A 21126-nucleotide genomic window follows, 5' to 3' on the forward strand; every position below is an offset into this window, starting at 1 on the left:
TTTGCCTACCGGGGAAACAGGTCGGTGAATGATGCAGTAAACATGGGGCTGCATTACATCCTGCAACACCTCGACTGCCCGGGAACTTATGCCAGGGTCCTGTTTGTGGACTTTAGTTCGGCTTTTAACATCATCGTGCCTGAACTTCTCTCCTCCAAACTCTCCTAGCTCAGCGTGTCACCAGCTACCTGTCAGTGGATCACCAGCTTCCTGACAGCTAGAAAGCAACAAGTGAGGCTGGGGGAGATCACCTCTGAAACTTGGTCCCTCAGTATTGGTGCCCCTCAAGGATGTGTCCTCTCACCACTACTGTTCTCCCTCTACACTAACGACTGCACCTCCAAGAACTCGGCTTTTAAACTCCTAAAGTTTGCAGATGACACCACCGTCATTGGCCTCATTCAGGATGGTGATGCGTCTGCATACCGGCAGGAAGTTGAGCGGCTGGAGCTGAACACTCTTAAGACTGTAGAGATGACAGTGGACGTCAGGAGACATCCCTCAACTCTGCCCCCCCTCACCATATCAGATAGCCCTGTGTCGACTGTGAACATCTTCAAGTTCCTGGGTACCACCATCTCCCAGGACCTGAAGTGGGAGACCAACATCAACTCCATCCTCAAAAAGACCCAGCAGAGGATGTACTTCCTGAGACAACTGGGGAAGTACAGTCTTCTACAGGAGCTTCTGATCCAGTTCTACACTGCGGTCATTGAGTCTGTCCTGTGCTCCTCCATCACAGTCTGGTATGGAGCAGCCACTAAACAGGACAGGAGCAGACTGCAACGGACTGTAGGGGCAGCAGAAAGGATGCCCCCCTGCCCTCCATCCAGGATCTGTACCTCTCAAGAACCAGGAAATGGGCAGGGAAAATCATCACAGACCCATCACACCCTGCACACAGACTTTTTTATCTGCTGCCCTCTGGCAGACGGTACAGAAGCCTGCAGACCAGGACCACCCGACACAGGAACAGTTTCTTTCCCCTCGCCATCTCCCTTCTAAACAGTTGGCCTGTCACACTGCTCCCACTGCCAGACTGCAACTGCACCTTATGTACATTCTGTAGTATTCATTCCACTTCATTTCTGTATTCTATGTATATAAGTTTAGATTGGTTATTTATACTTAGTTTACACAGCTTTGTGTATGTATGTGTATGCATGTGCAATGTATATATAGACACGTGTGTGTGTGTGTGTGTGTGTGTGTGTGTGTGTGTGTGTGTGTGTGTGTGTGTGTGTGTGTGTGATTTACATTGCTGTGCTTGAGAGCCTCCATCTACCGGAACCAAATTCCTTGTATGTGTCTGCACATATACTTGGCCAATAAACCTGATTCTGATTCTGATTCTGACCTGAGGCCACACATCAGTACATCCATCCCAGAAGGCGAAGTGGGGAGGCAACAGATGGACTGTCCATAATCAAAGGGTATCAATCCCAGAGAAGCAGAGCTACGGCCTACTCTGTAAGTTTCAAAGATGCATTTTTATGGAAAGATCCCCTGTGATTGAAGTAATGGTTTTACTTATGTGCATACATGCCCTTGAACGTAACCTGTGACACAGACCAGGAGGGGGATTAGCTCAAATGGCAGAGCGCTCGCTTAGCATGCGAGAGGTAGCGGGATCGATGCCTGCATCCTCCACACGCTTTGTTCTTTCCAAAGCACAAACAAAAATGGTCTGCTGTTATAGTCCTCTATCATGATGTTATAGTAAATGAAACTTGTATAAACCGTGGTATCTTAACTGTGACCAAGAAGATTAGGCAGTCCCCAAGAATACTGAAGACCGAGAGCACACATCAGTACGTCCATCCCAGAAGGAGAAGTGGGGACAGATGGACTGTCCATAATCAAAGGGTATGAATCCCGGAGGACCAGAGCTACAGCCTACTCTTTAACTTTCAAATATGTGTAGCCTGGGTAGCCACACAGGACACAATTACTGGGGTTCTTAATGTGCAGTTTTATTGTCAATGACGACTGAATAAACCAAAAAAATGTCCTTTGACCTTTACTTTTGTCAAACAGCGGCCATATGGACTTGTACTGAACATCGACAGCACGAGAGGTAACGTGGCAAAGTAACAGAATAACCGATTAAACAAAGATGTGCCAATACAATACGAGGAATAAAAGAAATTCAAGTCCTCCACCATAATCCCTGTCCCCAAGAAACCTAGGATCACTGGACTAAATGACTACAGACCCTGCATCCTCCACATGCTTTGGTCTTGCAGCGTGAGAGACAATTAATGTAAGTTTAATTCATAATAAGTGAGCTGTGTGGTACGGGTGACATGGATCTCATTGTGTTTGACCTTCCGTTGAGCTTTTTGTGAATGCAGATTATGTAGAAGTGTAAACAGCCACCGTCTTGGACTGAACTGAAAGTGAATGTAAAATTAAACAGTATAGTGGTCCAGTATAGTGGTCCAGTCCAGTGGTCCAGTCCAGTGGTCAGCGCTGTTGCCTCACAGCATGATGGTCCTGGGTTTGGGTCTACCATTGGTAGGTTCCTTTATAAGAGGAGTTAGGATGTTCGTATAACTTTATTTTGTGCTTGTACTTACAGTACAGGCACTTACAGCTTACAGTTTTGGATTAAAAAAATTATTATATTACACTGGCATTATTGCATCCCCTCTGTGACTGCTCTTGTATAAGATATATAGACAATAACTCATAGGCTTCCTCTAACGCTGACCTATTTTCTGTTTTTCTATTTTGTTTTACACACACAGACACAGGAATCTACATCATTAATCTCAGCACATCCAGATTCTGCAGTGCTCCCAAATGTTTGTTAAATCCGTTCATTAGTTTGAGCCAACCCTCTACTGCTAGGTTTAACTTTTCAAAGTCAGAGAAAAACATGTGGCAAACTTAGATGTTTTGGCCTATTGTAATCCCACAGCCTGAGCTGGTATGATTAACAAGGAATCAAACAGCCCTGAAGTTAAAGCTAAACCTTATTTTGACTCCTGCATGGGGATTTTGAGCTCAGGTCAACTGTGTTTTAAGGATAATCCACAGAATCAACTGGTGTACTAAGTTGTGAAATGGGTAAATCTATACTTAATTGGTTTATCTACTATTATTTTTGCACTTTCACAAATTGTAGCTGTGGTTTAGAATTTGAAATGTATTCTTAGAGTGATCCCTCATGTTATTGCATAACAACAGTATTAGAATTTGGTCTTTGAACAACACCACAGCAGATTTTAAAGCAGTTGAAACTGTAATTAACGAAATAAAGCATCAACAGTTTAAGAATTACAGCAACTTTTGCACAACTACTCCTTTTACTCAGGTTTGGAGAGATCGAGGAAACGTCTCTAATACTCAGATGCAAATTTCTTGCACTCTGTGCCTGGCGGAAATATGGGACCCATAACATTGAATGATTAGTTTAATGCTCTACCAGGATTTCAGTTTCTGCTTGTTTGTGGGTGTTTTTACCTTCATAAATTATGCTCAGTTGCCCTTTTTATAACTTAATAAGTTTGGGTTTTGTGTTGCTTACACCTTTTTGGGCAGCTATAAAACTGAATTCAACACTTGCAGACAACACTTGGAAGTCTGAACTTTAGTCTTGTATATTACTTCCCTTTAAATTGTGGCAGTATGGAGTAAACATTAAAAATCTTAATAGACCTGTCTGTGAGTACTTGGTATTCATACAAACATATAATAGACAGTTTGGAATTATTCTCATCAAATGAAAGCTGGAACTATCCGCATACATCAGTCACCCTGCAAACCAGGGCAAAAAACCCTGCTAACATTATGTAATGTTTTATACCAGAAGAAAACTTAATATTGATTATTTGGTATGCAAACCTAAGAAGAATTTCCCTTTAATAATATCATGCACATCCTGTGTATAAGAGTGTCTGTGTTAAGGAAAGAAAGTAAAAAGAGACCATAACATTACAGTTTAAATCATTAACAGAATTAAATCATTTGTTTGAATGAAAGAAAACAAATTGTAATCTAGATATTGGAGTATCTAAATAAATTATCCACTAAAAAAACTCACTACCCCACACTACCATATGTTTGGTCAAAACAGGAAGTGGTTCCTTTGTTCTCAAATGTTGCTATAAAGAGGTCACTTCCTGTTTCTCCAGGACTGCTGGTGCTTGTTCTCTACTTTGTTTTTGCTCTTAGAGGATGTGTAGATGGAGGAAGAGGTAGTAAATCAGACTGAAAGGTACACCAAGGCAGATCAAGGATCTTAAATGATGGTACACAGGAACAGAAGTAATAAAGTGCAATATGGATGGATGCATTAACCCTCTACAGCACAGCGTTGCTCCAAGGCAACAGAAAGTTTTTTTTAACCCTCATGCCCAGTACACGTAAACTGAAATGCTGCCAACCAATCAGGGTGTTTGGAAAAGTGAAAAACTTCAGTCCAATGCTGTGTTTGAGTCACTATCAACTCAAGCATGATTTGAAGGTGGGGCATCCTTTTCTGACACATGGTCCTAGGACTGCATGGTGTCAGAAGAAGGTAAGAACGTTTGCCCTATCATGTTTAAAATTACATAAACTGGAAGTTAAAAACTACGTGTGAGTGTAAGAAGATGCTTTAGGTTTTATTATGTTAGGTTTTATTAAGTGTTTTAAATTTTACCTTCTCAGAAATCCAGTTTCTCTTTTCATAGTGCGATAAGGGGTACTTTTTAAAGAGACTTTGATAACAGTGTGTTCGTATGTAATTATATGTTATTTCATGTATTTGTGCACATTTCACTAATGTGATCCTTCTTGCACGGTAAGAGACAATCAAACATTTCCTCCAAGTGGAAATTTGGCCCTAAATACAAAATTGCACAAAGTCTGTGCAAATCCAAAAATGAAGCAAGAGGAGAGGGTGAGTCTCTCTCCAGTTAATGCAATCTAGTAGTGACCAAACTAAAGGGGATTTGATGTGTCACCACGCTAAACTGTAATACATGGAACACCTGCCTGCTAAATGTGCACGTTAACATTATTCTTGTGAGCATGAAAGTGTGCTGATGTTATTAGTGCACTCAAAGCATAATTGTTCCTATATAGAGCCTCACAGGGATCCTACAGGAAACACTCTTTCTTCCTTACTCCCACTCACGATCTTCTTTTGCAACGCTTTTCGGCAGCCCGAGAGTCCATCTTCACTTTCCTCTGCTTTAGTCGTACAAACAAGACTGATGGATTAGATTGTTTCACACATTGTTGAGGAGCTTTTTACTCTTTGTTGTTCCTCTTCCATTCCTTGGAGATATTTTCTTCTTCCTATCCTTCTGATCACATTCACATTTCATTCGATCTTATTTCCTTCCAACCTACACAGTGTTATTGTCACTCAGAGCCACATGGGGGTTTAAAGACAAAGGAATAGAACTCTTATAGCTTCACACAAAACTAGATCAAATGCTATGTTGTTTAGCAAGCAATTTTGGCTGTTTTTAAAGGGAGCAGGAAGTCAACTGCTGCCTAATTATTTTCCTGTATAATTCGAGCTTTTATATTGTGTGCATTTTCCAAAAGCTGAGTCTCAATAAAACACCATCTGTCCAGTCCACCTAATCAGATGGAGCACTGCTAAAGCTCTTCTGCATCCCCTACCAGAGATGATAAATACTTATGAATTTAAGCATGTCAGTAAGATCTGTTTTTTTTTTCAACAATTTTTCTACACTCACAAGCCACTTCATTAGGTACACCTCTTCAATTCAGTTTTGTTTATAAAAAAAGAGCCCAGTTTATGTCATACAATGATCAGACTTCCTGATAGTGTTGAGAGGAATGCAACAGTAACTCAAACAAGCACTTACAACCAAGGGATGTAGAAAAGCTCTGAAGGCATAATGAGAACATTAAAGCAGATGGGCTGCAGCAGCAAATGACCTCACGTCTGACAGCTAAGAACAAGAAACTGAGGCTACAGTGTGCATGGGATCCCCCAAAAAGTGGACAATGGAAAATAGGAAAAACATGATCTCCAGTTCTGCTGCAACATTTGGATAAGTAGGATCACAATTTGGCATTAACAAAATAAAATGGATTAAAATGTATCAATGACCCTTGTATCAATGATTTGGCTTGTTAGTGGTGGTGTAATGGTATGGAGGATTTTCCCCCTTAGTACTCAGAAGGGGTTCAAATCAATACCAGCAAGATGTAACTAATGAAGTGGCCAGTGAGTGTATGTATATGTATGCATGCTTCTGGACATTTATGGCCAGTGTGGTCAGATGAGATAGCGCTTGATAACTTTGAGGCAAAGCCGGTGTTGTGCCATTTAGAAAAATACACAATAACAACAATATAGTGTCATTTATGTGCTAAACTCAAGATACTGTGAGGGGTTCAAAGTTTCACGTTACCCTTTCTGCTTCTGTAAATTCTTAAAATATTTGTTTTGAAAATCTTTTAATTAGATTTTTAAAATTTTTCAATTTGAATTCTTACTCCTAGAATTGCAATAAACAAGTACAATTCTTATATCAGGTCCAGTCATTCAAGTAAACCAGGAGTGCAGTTCATTAAAAACAAACCACTAAAATTAAATGGACATTACCTATAGACATTAGTTTTCTGGTGTAGAATTGACAAAAGCTGCAGCAGTGAGCATTTATAAGACATCTTATAAATCTTGATGCAGGCAAGATGCAATGCAGGCATCTTGATGTCTTTGACACTGGTGCCTGCATTGCATGATCTGACCTTAACTTGGTTTAATTTGCCTAAACTTAAACAAACTGAGATGGAAAGATCCACTTGATATGAAACTACTTCTGTCTCACTTGACTACCGGCAACTGAGTTTGTGTCAGTGAAACACTGCAGAAGTCAAAATGTGTATAGAAAAAAAGAAAAAAAAATGTACACACGACAAGAGAACAGCTCCTTTAAAATTCAACAAACATTTATTTGTGAAGTCTGTGACAAACAGGAGGCAGTTTTAATGTCATGTTTTACAAGCTACACTGGTTGGATAAAACAAAACAAAATCACCAACCCCTTTAAAAATCAACTTGGATCAAATTTTCTCATCTTCCTATTAATGTTGGCTGCCACATTTTATTCTCCATCAGCTTGAAAACGCTTCTATGTACAGAAGAAATGCTCAAGTGTGGCCTATAAAGGGAGAGAGCTACATACGTCCACAGTGACCTGGCTCAGATCAGCTGTTGATATTCAGCTTTTCTCAAAAAAAAGAAAGAAAAAGAAGTAAGGACAAGGACAGAGTACAGACCTTTCTTTTCAAGTTGCAATACAAGGGACATGTTTTCTTACTGTGTACTCATTTTATTTTGCTTTCATAGCATTCCCCTTTTATTTAAGAATCAAGCAGTATTAAAAAAAAGACAAGAGTATAGGCTATATAAAGCGAATATACAGGCAGTTTCTAGGTAATAGTTTAGCCAACATTATGAACAGCTTAATATTCACGTATAGATTCCCAGCATGTAATGATCATAAGAACAGATGGTACAGATTAAATGGAAACAGATTAAAAAAGCTGGGGAAAAAACAAAAACGTTGCTTCAACAGGCTTACAGACACACAGGAAACAATAAGACTTGCAGTTTGCATCATGCAACCTGTAAGAAGTCATCTGTCAATGGCTGGTGATGTGTGACCTGCAAATCTGTTCTGTAGTGGCTGAAATGCCTCATGCTTATAACCTGAGGGGGTGGAGCATAAGGAACACCTGATTGGCAGGTGAGAAGGCTGGAGAGGCAGAAACAACTGACTGAGGAGGTCAGAGTCAGAGAAACTGGAGACGTTTCATTTTATCATGGGACGGTTGACCTCAAAATGAAATTCACATCTGGCCAGTGGAACCAGAGGAAATAGTTCCAAGTAGTCCCTGCAGGAAGTTATTTATTTATTTGAGTATCCCACAAATGATTAATGAAAAGAGACATTTATGCATTTATGACAAGTTTTTCCAATCATAATTTGTCTCTTTAAGCACCACAAGAGAAGAAAATTTATTTTTATCATATTTAACATAAGGCAGAAGACATTTCTCCAAATCTTACAATAAGTTACAATGAAATAATCTAGGCAGGCCAGAGGTAAAATATATTCATTTCATTTTGCGGTGAACAGTTCTGCTCATAGAAAACCAGTTGGTAGTAAATGTCATCTAATATTCATGTCCAGCTCTGACATCCTGCATCTTGTATTTGTTCTAATAAAAATCAAATACAATAGCAAAAATATGAAAATACAATAAGTTATTATCATGGTTTAAATGAACACAAACCAATTAATTTGTTTGCATTTTTGTGAAAAACATAAAACTCCAGTAGTCCCTGTTGTTTGGCGAATGCAGCAACGTGGCAGTTATATGCACGTGCTTTGAAGATGTGCCAGGACGTCATGCTGTCCGTCAAAAAAAACATTGAACTAAAATGTAAATTGGTCCACATTGTCATTCAGCTGTAGGTCTGCACACAAAAACCCCTCCTAAGGCTGCGTGTCATTTAGAAACTGCCGGACATGAATGCACAAGATGATAAATTAAGACGATTAAGTCCAGGTGTAACTATGTGTGGCGTCATCATACAGAACGTACTTAGGTGGAGCCAGACATTTGCAGAAAAATAAGCCTTAATTGAACCGAGACATCTTTGTAGAGGAAAGGCACTAAAGTTACCTTCTTGTGGACAGTGAGCGTATAAGACAATGAGAATATAAGGCTAAAATGTCCAATGATGATCAATATGTTGAAGAAACCCGAATCAAAGTGTTTAATGACACGTGTCAGAGGTAGAACAGATCCCGGTAAACTTTCCATCTAGAAATTTTGTTTCATGTGTGTCATCATGAGTTTCAAAATAAAAGCTTTAGCGTTATTTCAGTAAAGAACAAAGTCTTCCGGCCTGCTTATGGCATCCATGGCACTTTCACCTTTTTACGTGCTTGAATCTGAAACTCAGTGGAAAAGGTTTCGAGAACCGATCCAAGACCGTGATTGATTTTATAGTTGTGGAGTATGTCTAAAAAAAAAGATATAGTGGCAAAGTCTCATATTAGTGCAGGATAATAGTTCCTTTGTGGTTTGAGCCTATTCATTCTAGTGTTTAGTGGGGCAGACTGTGGGATGACTTAAGCACTGGTTTGTGGCCGTTTCAGACATGCCACGGAGATTAATTTCCGACATAGTCTGCTCCTGTTAGATTCTCCACAGTGTAAGAGCTTCTGCCTTTTTAATGGATACACAGACCTCTCGTATGAGGAGCTCACTGAATGGAAAAGAAGCGCAGCAGTTTTATCAATGCTCATCATTACTAATATGTCTACACAGTCATCAGTGTAGTTAGCGGGTACAATAGCTAGTCACTTGACTGCTAACTTAGTCACAAATGTGTCAAAGCCAGTTTTAAGCATATTTAACCTCATGACTGGAAAAAAATGTAATACAGGACTTCTATAGATAGTTGCACGAACCTCACTTTCTTGCCATTCGGAGCCTGTGGTATCTATTTAATATGTCACAAGTCTTTCCAGTATTTATTTATCATTCTTGGTCATGTTTCTGATCAACAGCACCAGTATCTTTCCTTTTTAGGTCTTGCTCCCTTTCTTTTGCTTTTCTCTTATTAAGAATATGTTTTAGGATTCAGTTCATTTCCTGTATGTGCTTCATAGACGTAAAATGACAGCGTGAGGGAGAGTAGGTCTACAGCAGTTCAGTTATTCTTTTATAATGAAAAGTCAGCATCGGCAGTTGGCCAGACGTTTATGCTAAAAATTGCTGTTGGCACACATTTCCACTATCAGTGCATCCTTCCTGCAAAGCCTTAAATTACGGAAATGTCACGGAATGTCGAAAAGGCTTGACTTTTCAGTCCACTTGGATGCACGGGGTTATTCATTTTCGGTGGTTTATCCAATCAGACTGCTTGGGTAGGACTGCATGTTGTGTAATGCTGTGGTTAAAAAGGAAAAAAAAAAATCAGTCTAGCCTTGTGGTAATTGGGTCCGTAGCTTTTGAAGCAGCGCCTGCTTTCATGCAGTTGGGTTTGTACCAGTTGTGAGGGTTGGAGAGGAGACAGCAACATTTAGACTGTGGGTTTTCTTCGGTGTGTTATTTAAATACACGCACTGTTTGTGTAATGCCCTATTTTAAACTGCTGAGTCATTAGAAGCCGAGAAACGCTGGTCTACTGCTCAAACACGAAGTGAAAGAGACGCGTTAGAATAGATGGATAGAAAACTGAGTGGACTGCCTTGTCAAAGGGCAGCAAGTCCAGAGCAGACTTTAAACTGAGTAGCACCATGACAGAAAGACTAGAAACCGGCAAAATTTCAGTAAAATGTCCATAAAAATAAACATAACTAAACAAAAATAATTTACTCTCCATACAGTGCAGATAACCCTTGATATAAAAGTTCTGCTCTTACATCTGTTTAAGTACTTTATGCATTGTAATTACATGCATAAAAACAACCCTATTCATTTAAAAAAGGCCTGCTGGGTTTGCAGTTTTCTTTAACAGAGTCCAGTTTTGGTGTGAGCTGACTATTAATAAGTGATCTGACAGGCACTTTGAATATCTGTTTATTGATTGAAAAAAGAAAGACATGGCAAAAAATAAAAACAGAGATAAAAGCCAAAAAAACAAAATGTTATTCAAAACCCTGCCAAATATGTTTATGATTAAATTACATTATTTTCTAATGTTCAATCCACTAAAAAGTATCACTCCTTAATATTTCTGTTGCGAATGAAGGATGCGAATATATCCTTCAGAAATATATTTTATATTGTTGTAACTGTCAGTTAGGGGGGAAAAGGTGATATATGTATAAATTAATAATATATCTTTAAATTTAAAAAATCTAATACTAAATAAATAAAACAAATCTTTGAAATTATTTCATGATGAGTAAAAAATGTCAGTGCTGCTGAGAGTTTGTTGTTTACAAAACTGCATTTATGCTACATTTTTAAAAAACGTGTATGGGTTTCTACACTGCGTCACCAGTGCAGCCTTACAATGCAATGCAGGCGTGTGTCAGAGAGCAAAGGAGGTTAAGGGTGCTTTAAAACATCTGCCCTTCACCAGAAAGGGATTTATGAACTAATAAACCAGAAAACATGACAGCCACACACATCTAGCATGACCTCAAATAAAAAAACGGAATGCAGAAAAGACAGTGAGCAGTTTGAGCTCAGCTACACTGTTTCACTGATTCTTTAGTCTGTTGTTGAAGCTGCTTCAATATCACGTTTTTAAAGATTTATCGAAAGGTTCCTTCCAAAACCCAGCAGTTAGTATATGGATGGATTGGATTTGCTTTGCTAGGAAAATGGAATGCATTTAATGTGATGGTTTTGCCTCCGTCTGTGGCCTATTAGCTCTGAATATAGGTGTAAAAAGGTCAATTGTAATTGGTGCATTTCTATCTGATGCCATGCTCTTAGACTTTGGAATGGTCCCCAGTTAGTGTAACCAACTGAAATGTGTTGGGAAAGTGTGCTGTGCGACTGGACACCATGTCTTCATCACACCATCACTGAAAGGTTAAAGGAGGAATCTTGACATCAGCGAAGGTAGATCTCGATAATAACAAACAGGCACTTTTTTTGCCTGCGGAAAAAGAGTCAAACCAAATGATAATTTCCCAACTGGACTGTGGAGAATAACCTACGCTAATCTATGAGGTTTAAATTATGGCTACAATGCCAGAAAATCTCTTCGTATTTGTGGCCAAAGTTCTTTTGGAAACCAAGCCTAAGAGTATTTTTGTTGCTTAGGTTTGCTAAGAAACAAAAAATAGTAGGAGGTCGTCTCTGAGATCACTTATAGCAAGAAGTTTCTAGCAATAAGTGCAGTCATGCTGAGATATGCAGCCTAACAGTCTTTAAGTTCTTCCTTTAGGAAGGAAACGCTGTAAACGAGTCCTCGACTTAAAACAGATGCAGAATTTTTTTAGATCCATGTTGGAGACACTTGGTGGAATGTTACCGTGCTAATCAATCTAAGCGGGATAATTTCATGTGTTTATGACAAGGTTCGGTGAGTAACTGTCTCTGCAGGTACCATCTCTGGAGAAATCACAGCTCTTAACCAGATTGCATCTCGGAGACTGATGGTTTCAGAGTTATGCAGAATATCTCTGTGAAGAATATCTTGTCTATGGTTGTATGTCTCCTACAGAAACATCCGCACTTTCATTCCATATTTTCTTAACCTTGATTGTTTTTATATCTTAATGGCTGGCTGCTTGCTCAACAGCAAGGTGGCAGGTTGATGTCATCAAGTTGGATCTTCCATTCTGTTGTAGTACCTGTCATTGTGCAAATCTGATGGGGTGTTTAGTAGCTCCAGTCCTGACATCTTTGTTTTATTTTGTAGCGTCTCTTTAGGTCATTGTTAGTTCTGTTATGTATGAAAGCATGTGTCTTTTCTGCTCTGCTGGTAGCTTGTATTGTTTAGATCTGATTAGGAGTTTTAGTCCCCCTGTCCTTGGCATTAGAATGGTACAGTCCAAGACAACTGATGCATTGCTCGGTGTGTTTGTGTGATTTCTTTTATGCGCATGTGGCAGTAGGTTTTTTTCAGCAGTCTATGCAGTGTGCTATCAGTGTGTGTGTTACGTTTGGCAGTGTGCCTACATGGCAGGTTTTAGGGGTGTGTGATGTGACAACAGTGAGTGTTTTCATGGCAGTAGCGTCTGTGAAGAATCGTTGTTTGCTTTCTGTACGTATGCGTGCGGCAGTAGTGTTGTCACTCGTTGTTGGTGTCTGCCTTCTCCTCTGTTGTAGGCAAAGACTCTTGTGGACGGTGCTTGCAGTGACGAGTGGATGCTCTTGATGGTCTGGCAAAGCAGGCAGACTGGGCAGCGCAGTCGCAGGGTGCATCCTGGGAAATGGAAAGATTGGAAATGGAAGTGTTATTTCTCCAAACATGGCGGTATGAATGTTTTTCCTGTTGCATGCTGTGTACAGTTTTTAATTAAGCTAAAGTGTTAAAACTGTACCGAGGCCAATTTAGCCTTGTGTCGATTGCATGTTTCCGAAAAAAATATTGGGGTTTGGAAATTAAACGAAGAAGAAAAAAACAGCATTGAAACTTTGAGCTTTTATTATTGGTCTAAAACAAGCAACACCAAGGTATCCTACATGAACCTCACCTCTGTCCCTGATCCAGTAGCAACGGCGTTGCTCACGGTTTCCTTGCCTCCTCCCATGATGCTGATCATCTCCTCCCCAGCTGTCTGTCTCATAAACCTCTTATTAACGATTCTGGTCACGCTGTCGTTGCCTCCACCCAACCCAGCCAGCGTGCCAAGTCCCCCAACAGCCATTGACACGCACTCTGGCTTGGGCTCATCAACGCTGCTGAAGACACCCAAACTTCCAAGGTTGCCGAGAGATTCTCTTTGGGCGCTTTCCCCAGACAGGGGGGCTCCTCCAGGGCTACGGCTGCTGCAGACATTCCTGAAGAATTCCTGGACCACGCCACCGTACCGCTGAGAACTGGGGTCTGATCCACACACCGCCACCCCCGAGGGTTTTCCTGCGGCAGGAAGGTGCCGAGCTGGGCTAGCAGTCTGGCTTGGTCCTGACGCAAAGTGAGATCAACAATGGGTATGGCACTAAACAGGATCAGCTGATAGCTAGAAGCGTGCTTGATATTAAAAACATTTTCAAGATGTGATGAGCAGGAATTACTACTCACAACAAAAGTTTGTGCACTCCTTTTCCTTTCTAGTAATACATTTATACAAACGTTAACATCTCTTCCTAGACATAGAAGGTTCATGTTTTACACTTGAGGTTTTCCTTCCTTGCATATTGTTACTGGTACAGGTGACTATTGTCTATCTTGCCTCTTTCCTGCAGTGGATGTTTGCTGAGTTACTTTTTAACAAGCTACAGTATGCTCATGTGCTCACTTTAGATAAGAAGGAGACCTACAAGGGAAGCAGCTCGGTTTGGGACTTTCCGTACAGCGGAAATGTTAGCTGGGAAAGTTCTGAGAAGAAGCTGCTCTTTAAAACGTTTGCTGTTAGCAAATACACGCCTTCTCTGAATAACTAGGCTTTGAGGGAGTTAAGTTCTAACTTAACAGATGTTTTTATGGACTGAGTGTTACGTACTTATGATTCAAAATATCAGTCTTTCAAAATATATGGCTCCCCTCCTTGAGCGAGAAGCTTCTTCCTGTTAAAAGGGAGTTTTTCTTTGCCACTGTTGCCAAGTATTTGCTTAATGGCAACTGGAGCATTTCTCTCTATTGTTATATTGTAAAGTGTTTCTGTGTAAATTTCCCTGAGATAATGTATGATGTAACAAGTGACGAGGAAAAAAAAGGCAAAAAATAAAAAAAGGTAAAAAAATTTAAAACTGCACTCATGTTAGCAGAGTTTACTCTTACTATTTCTCATTTGTGCTTTTTCTACTGTGAAAGAATTAAAATATCTTTTGATGCAGCTTAGCAACCAGCTGGTTCTCTGACATCTCAATCTGTTCACAAAACTGTATTAATTTGGTTTTACAGTAAAACTAAAAGTTAACAAGACTACATAACCCTGTGTCATTTTTTTAAAAGTGACTGTTTTTATTGGCACTTAATACTTCTGACTAGGGCTGAACGATATATCGCATTTGCGATAATATCGCGACATGATCAAGTGCAATTTTCTAACCGCAAAGGCTGCGATTATACTCTGGACATGTCCAAATTCATGGGCTGCATCCTCCTGAGGCCGCATTTGTAGACCGATTACGTCACAGCGACGCGCCGAAGGCTGTCCAAATTACTACCATATCCCAGAATTCATAGCGCGGCCCAGCCAAACTCCAGTTTCCAACAATGGCGGCCGCTACTAAGTTTTAAAATTACTCATACTAATCTTTCTGGGTCACAAAATAAACTTTTAAAATATTTTCAGGCGAGAAAGTAGTTGTGTAAACATCAAATATCTGCTCGGTTTATCAAGATATCCCATATTTGCAAAAGTGCTTCGACGTTTTCAGAGGCGTCTGCTACCCACCAGCTCGACAGCTAGCCGGGAGCTCGAGGGTTACTGATGCGGCCGAGAACGGCACAACTCCCGGCACATCATTTTCAGATCACCGCGGAGTTTCGCTGCTCGGGTTAAACGTAATATATAAGTCACTTAGACAACCTAAAAATGTTATTGTTGGGCTTTTTTCAGTGTTTTGTTTGTTCGTGAGTAAATCGGTTTGGCTGAGATTAAAGTTATTAGATTAGATAAAATAAAACTTTATTAATCCCCCGGGTGGGTTCCTCCTTGGTTTTCACACAGCTGACTAAACGTCAAACAGAAAACTTATTAAACAGAAGTATGAGACAGTCGAGAATTTACGCCAGTGTCTGGTTATATTTTAGATAGCAAGAAGCAGACGGCCGAGTTTATTAAACTCCACCGAGACAGCGGTGACGCTAATCAGAAGGCTAGACCGTCCAATTTCACGCCTTTAAATTTTAAAGGCGTGTTTGTGTGTGTGTTTATACAATTGCTATTATGTTTGCACTTTATGTGTAATGTTACTGACTGCAGAGATCAGTAAGATGTGTGTATTTTTTATTTATTAGTTTTATTTATTTAATATTATTTTTTAATTGAATGACTGTCTAGTAGTTCACAGATGTCGAAAAACTGAGTGTGGTAAAGCCACTGATTTTTTTTATGTATATTTCTGCAATCTGCACATTGTACTGACTTTCATTTTAATGTTTACATCAGGGTTCCTTGTCAGCACTTTATGCTCAGATGTTTGTAAGCTAAAAATAAACTATTGTGTATGTTCAAATATACTGTTGTGACTGAAGAAGTTAAATAAAAATGTCAGTCATCAATTCATGCATCACCTCATGTTATCATAACAGAGGTCTGTCTTCCAGGAAAGAACAGTTTAAAATTAATGTAATATAGTATTGGCCATACTATATGATGTATTGCTTGTCTTTGTTTAATAATACAGAAGACAAAGACCTTAAAAAATAATCGCATATCGCATCGCAATCGCAATATTGGGGCAAAAAAATCGCAATTAGATTATTTTCCATAATCGTTCAGCCCTACTTCTGACCATCACAGAGTTGATGTACAGTATGTGTAGGTTTGTTAAGCGCTTACCTACGTCACCCCTCCACAGGGACTCTGTGCTCCCAGTGTGTTCCACAACACTGAATAGGCTGGAGAGGCCATCAGTGAGGCCGCTCAAGACGGGGCTGTCTCGGGTGGTGGTGGAGCGAGCCCAGGCTGAGCCTCCACCACCACCAATGGGTCTCTGCTGGAGGCTCCATAGGCTGCGGTCTCTGGAGGAGGAAGCCTCATTCAGTCTGGAGGTAGAGCCTAAAAACAAGGCAACAATGTTAGTCATCTCAAAACTTGAAAAGTATACATAAATAATCATCATCATCAGATCCTGGATACAAGCGGCGGAAATGGGCTTCCTCCGAAGGGTGGCTGGCGTCTCCCTTAGAGATAGGGTGAGAAGTTCGGCCATTCGGGAGGGGCTCAGAGTAGAGCCGCTGCTCCTTCACATCCAAAGGAGCCAGTTGAGGTGGTTCGGGCCTCCTGGGCGCCTCTTGGGTGAGGTGTTCCGGGCATGTCCCACTGGGAGGAGGACCCAGTGCAGACCCAAGACACGCTGTAGAGATTATATCTCTCGGCAGGCCTGGGAACGCCTTGGTGTTCCCCTGGACAAGCTGGAGGAGGTGGCTAGTTAGAGGGAGGTCTGGGCTGCTGCCCCTGCGACCCGGATAAGAAGATGGATGGATGGACATTAATAATCATAAAACAAATTTACCAGAAGACACTCTGCGTTGTAGTTTTGGTGATCCGTATTTGGGCGAGCAGCACGGCCTCTCGATGCGGCTGTGAACTTTATCGAGTGATGTGGATATCTGCCGAGTTCTTGCGGATGCCAAAGAGGAAGTGGCTCCTGAAGAGGGACGAGGAGACCAGACTTTGGAATGTAACCCGGTGCCTCTGCTGCTGGGAAGGTTCTCAGTTTGAAGACCAATGCTGACGTATTGGGTTGCAGTCTGTGTGGACCTGGTGGACACAGCGACTGCCTGTGTGGAGAAAATAAATATTTATTGATAACAAGCAAAAAAGTGAACCCCTATTGGAATCAAAAAACAAACTTGTTTTCCTTTTAATAACTAACTGAGAACCTTAATAAAAAGCATTACCTGACTCCCAGGTTCCTTGCCAGATTTTCTCTCCAAAGATGAAGAGCGAATGGCCTGTCGAACACAGTTGGTCATTTCCTTCATGTCGTCACTTAAATTGGCTGAAATCTCTCCGATCTCCAGGGTGTGATAAGGAGAAGAGGGCGACATCCCATCAACCACATTGTTAGCCGAGCCGCTAACAGTGTTACTGATGACGCTGGGCATCGATCTGGCAATACAGCTGCTTCTGCTCTCCAACAGCTCCTTGTGCTGGTTGGACAGGGAGCTCAGCCACTGCTCATAGGAGGACGAAAAGGAGGATGCAGGTTGACGCTGAATGTCCAGGGTTTCCACTGCAGCTACGCCGGCATCTGAGCCATTCACCTCCAGCAAGAAGCTCCCGTTCTGAGTGTGCTCTGGCTCTTCGGCCTCCTGGTTCCTTCTCCAGTGATCAGTGCGTCTCACGGTGGGAGGGCTGTAGTAGATCCGGATGCCAGTGCGGTCTGGAGCAGTGTAGCTCCTCTGCACAGGCTCCAAGTCCAGCTGTGATCCTACTCGACTGCAGGAGCCGCTGGGACCATCCCATGTTTTACAGGTGTCAATGATCTTAGGGGTCTGAAACAAGAGACAAGAGAATAATAAGACAACTTTCTACTTACTTGGCTAAAACATTACAATATATACAGCTAATTATTAGGTAAATATAGTAAATAATATACTATAAGCTGCATGGATCCGTAGCTCTGTATAAGTAAGCTGTTAACCTCATTGGTTAGGCAGGTCCAATTTTTTCTGGTGTTGTTGCCCAGATCAGAGGGAATGAAAAGAGGCGGGGCAGCAAGCTGTATTTTCTCCCCCTGATTGGCTGTTCCGTTGACCTCCGAGCACTCCAGCTCTAACGTGGACTTGATCCTTTTCACCAATGAGCTGATGAGAAAAGAGAACTTATGTTTAGCTATCAAGACAACAAACTGATATAATTTTTTAAAATTACTAGAGTAACGGGCTAAAATTGATGATCTAGCTGAAATTGATCTATTATTGTTACCTTGGTGACCCTGTTCCGTTAGCAACGACTGAGTCCGGAGACGATTCACCGCTCGGTGGCTTTGACTTTAAGAAGAAAAGAGATCCAGGCTGTCAGTGAAAAGGAACTCGCTGGATCTGCTTTTTTAAGAGCTTATTAGCATTTAAATAACCTGCATCATCTACACAAATTATTCCTGTAACATTCTTTATTTATAGTTTTTTTTCACACCCCAAAAGACATCAATAGGTTATTCTGACAGGAGAAAGCGGAGACCTTGTCTGGTATAATATGTCTGTGGCAAAGTGTATCCAAACACACATACACACACACAGAAGGTAATGCTGAGTCAGTGTGTTTTACACTTGAGGAGTGATCTCACACTCAGGAGCTAATACACCATGGGTAAGATAAAAATGAGAGACAGTGGGAGGAAGGAAAAAAGGACTTCTGCAGGTGATGTGTTGTACAGATGTACCGGTGGATTTTCACTTTCAGCTGCAAGGCAGGGAAAACAAAATATATTTCTAAATATATAGAATATGTGATTCTAAGAGGACTTAATTATCATGTAATGTTAAAAAGAATCCTAGTAATCGTTACAGAAACTGGCCTAAAGGGGGCACTGAAACCAAATGTCAGAAATCTGTGAAAGCTCTGACACTGTAACACAAGCATGTGAGGTCTGCGTTTGACAGAGTGCGACACAGACACACAAATGTGCACACACACTGAGGAGATTTAGACAAAGGCAGGGAGCAGAGTGAATAAAACAAAAAGACAAGTTGTGTCCTTTCCAAAACGCCATGTTTCAAATAAAATAGGATCACTCGCTGTAGAGGAGGAATTAATACCAGGATGTTAGAAAGCAAAGAGAGCAAGAAAGAGTGCACACACCAGTTTAAACATCTAAAAAACAAAAAAGCAAAACAAAAAAAACTAAACACAGATGACAGGCTCCTGTCTGTGTGTCTGGATTTTAATTTCTGCCTGTGTGTTTGAAGAAAAGACCTTTAATGACCACTGATGCAATCCCTCATCATCCTTTCCCAGACATGCTGCAGGAGCTTGGCAGTCACTGCGCTGGTGTATAATCAGCAGATATGACTGACTATGTTTTCCCGGTGAGCTCAGCTCAACCACAGCAAGGCAGTCACACAAGTGAGGGTTCTCCTTACTCACATCATGACATTACCAGCTGTGTGGTTAAAGTCGGAATCAACCAAACTTGTCTGAGATAAAAATAACAACCCCAAAGATGGCAAATGTAGTCATCTAAACTTTAAGCCTCGGTGGTAAACGTGACCTGCTCAGCATAAATGAGCCGACTTAGTTTCCGAAAGGCATCTTTTTAAAACATTGAGACCAAAAATAGAACTGACAAGACATTTAAGCTGCTGCAAAGCTTGCAAGAAAAACTGAAGTTCTTTGAGAAGTCGGAATAACAAATAACCAATAATCAATACTTCATCAGTGTACTCCTTATCTCTGACACGCACCTTCGTCCTTTTAGATTTTATCATCACAAGATAAGCTTTGACATTTTTCTCCCTAACACAAGCCCACCCATCATACCTTCCCCTGCTGCGCAGTTGCCTCTCTCAGTCGCTGCTCCCACTGAGCTCTCTCCTGGCTGAATCTCTCCAGCAGCTCCAGCTTCTCTCTGCCCCAGTTCCTCTCACCGATCTGGAGCTGATTGGTCCGCAGGTAGGTTAAAAGAGAAAGGCGAGAGGAGGTGGATGAGGAAACAAACTGGATGTGATGTTGAAATTATGTGAAAGTCTCCTTCTATTATTATTATCTTGCCTTTAAAGCACTTTGAGTGCTCGGACAGAGAAGAAAAGTGCTATATAAGAACCAGTCCATTTACCATTACCATTTGCCTTTTACTTTGCAACCTAACTTGGTCACCGACTTTGCATACGAAAGTAGCTGTATAGATTATATTTAACATGCACACACTCACAGCAGCTGTGCTGTGCATTTGTGTATTACTGTGCAGATAAAGCAATAAAGCAACTAAGTAAATTTCAGAGGAAATAACAAATAACACTGATCCGTACACCAGTTAGAAAGAAAACAAAAGGAATATTAAATGGAAAATTAAATGATGTAATAACACTACTAATAATTATCCATATTTATTCATCTAAATAAGAACGTTTGCATTTCGTAGGGCTGCATCTCTCAATCTCCCTGCAAGGAAGAGATACAAGTGAAAGGAGTGGTTAAGCCAAAGCAATCAGGGACTGAATCAGAGCCAATGATGAAGTCTGTCAGGAGGCTAATCATAGTCATATAGCTGAGGTTACATCCAATATTTTTCTTGTAGTCCTTTATTTAAAATTAACCATCACTCAACAATTTTCTCAGGCATTACCTGTTTAGTTAGGTCCATCACTGCTGCGTAGGATTCAGCCAGCAGATGCTGATGTTCTTCGCGTTCCCTCTTCAGTGCCACCTTTAGGTCTGGAGGGTCCAGTGCGTCAGTGGAGGACATGGCTGTTGCTGATTTGCTGGCTTTGGTCTCGAGCTGGAAAGTCAGAGGGAGACATAGTAAGCACCAAAATATACTGATTTTCCTCAAAGTTCAGGGAAATAATAAAATGGCAATGGTGACTACTCCTTTTCTCAGTAACAATACACTCCAGATCCGTTCAACACTCCATCCCGACTACGCTGGGATTTTCTGATAGCTTGCCTTCTTCCCATAGTGCATCATGGTGCCAGATGTTCACCAGGCAAGCATGGCAAAGCAGCTATCTGATGTAAAAGAAAATTTGCTTGATCAGACCAGATCACCTTATTCCATTGTGCCGTGGTCCGGTTCCGCCCATTGTTGGTGCTTTCGGCAGTAAAAAGAGGTCAGTATGGGCACCTTGACTGGCCTGTGGTCATGCAGACCCATAAACAACTAACTGTG

The 21126-nt window shown here is 40.9% G+C and overlaps 1 protein-coding gene across 2 annotated transcripts in view; it reads right to left on the reverse strand.

The window, feature by feature from the left end:
- Positions 1-10858: 10858 nt before the first annotated feature.
- The window catches only part of mtcl2 (microtubule crosslinking factor 2), an 87170-nt gene continuing 76902 nt past the window's right edge, over positions 10859-21126 (reverse strand). For both annotated transcript variants that reach the window (XM_026155102.1, XM_026155101.1), the window contains exons 16-24: positions 20584-20736; positions 19779-19895; positions 18225-18289; positions 17941-18103; positions 17195-17791; positions 16807-17074; positions 16131-16349; positions 13155-13585; positions 10859-12883 (exon numbers count right to left, since the gene is read on the reverse strand). In XM_026155102.1, the coding sequence (XP_026010887.1) occupies positions 12749-12883; positions 13155-13585; positions 16131-16349; positions 16807-17074; positions 17195-17791; positions 17941-18103; positions 18225-18289; positions 19779-19895; positions 20584-20736 (2148 nt within the window). In that variant the 3' untranslated portion in view covers positions 10859-12748. The remainder of the gene's footprint in view (positions 12884-13154; positions 13586-16130; positions 16350-16806; positions 17075-17194; positions 17792-17940; positions 18104-18224; positions 18290-19778; positions 19896-20583; positions 20737-21126) is intronic.

The sequence above is a fragment of the Astatotilapia calliptera genome, chromosome 20, assembly GCF_900246225.1.
Source record: "Astatotilapia calliptera chromosome 20, fAstCal1.2, whole genome shotgun sequence".
Taxonomy (NCBI): Eukaryota; Metazoa; Chordata; class Actinopteri; order Cichliformes; family Cichlidae; genus Astatotilapia; species Astatotilapia calliptera.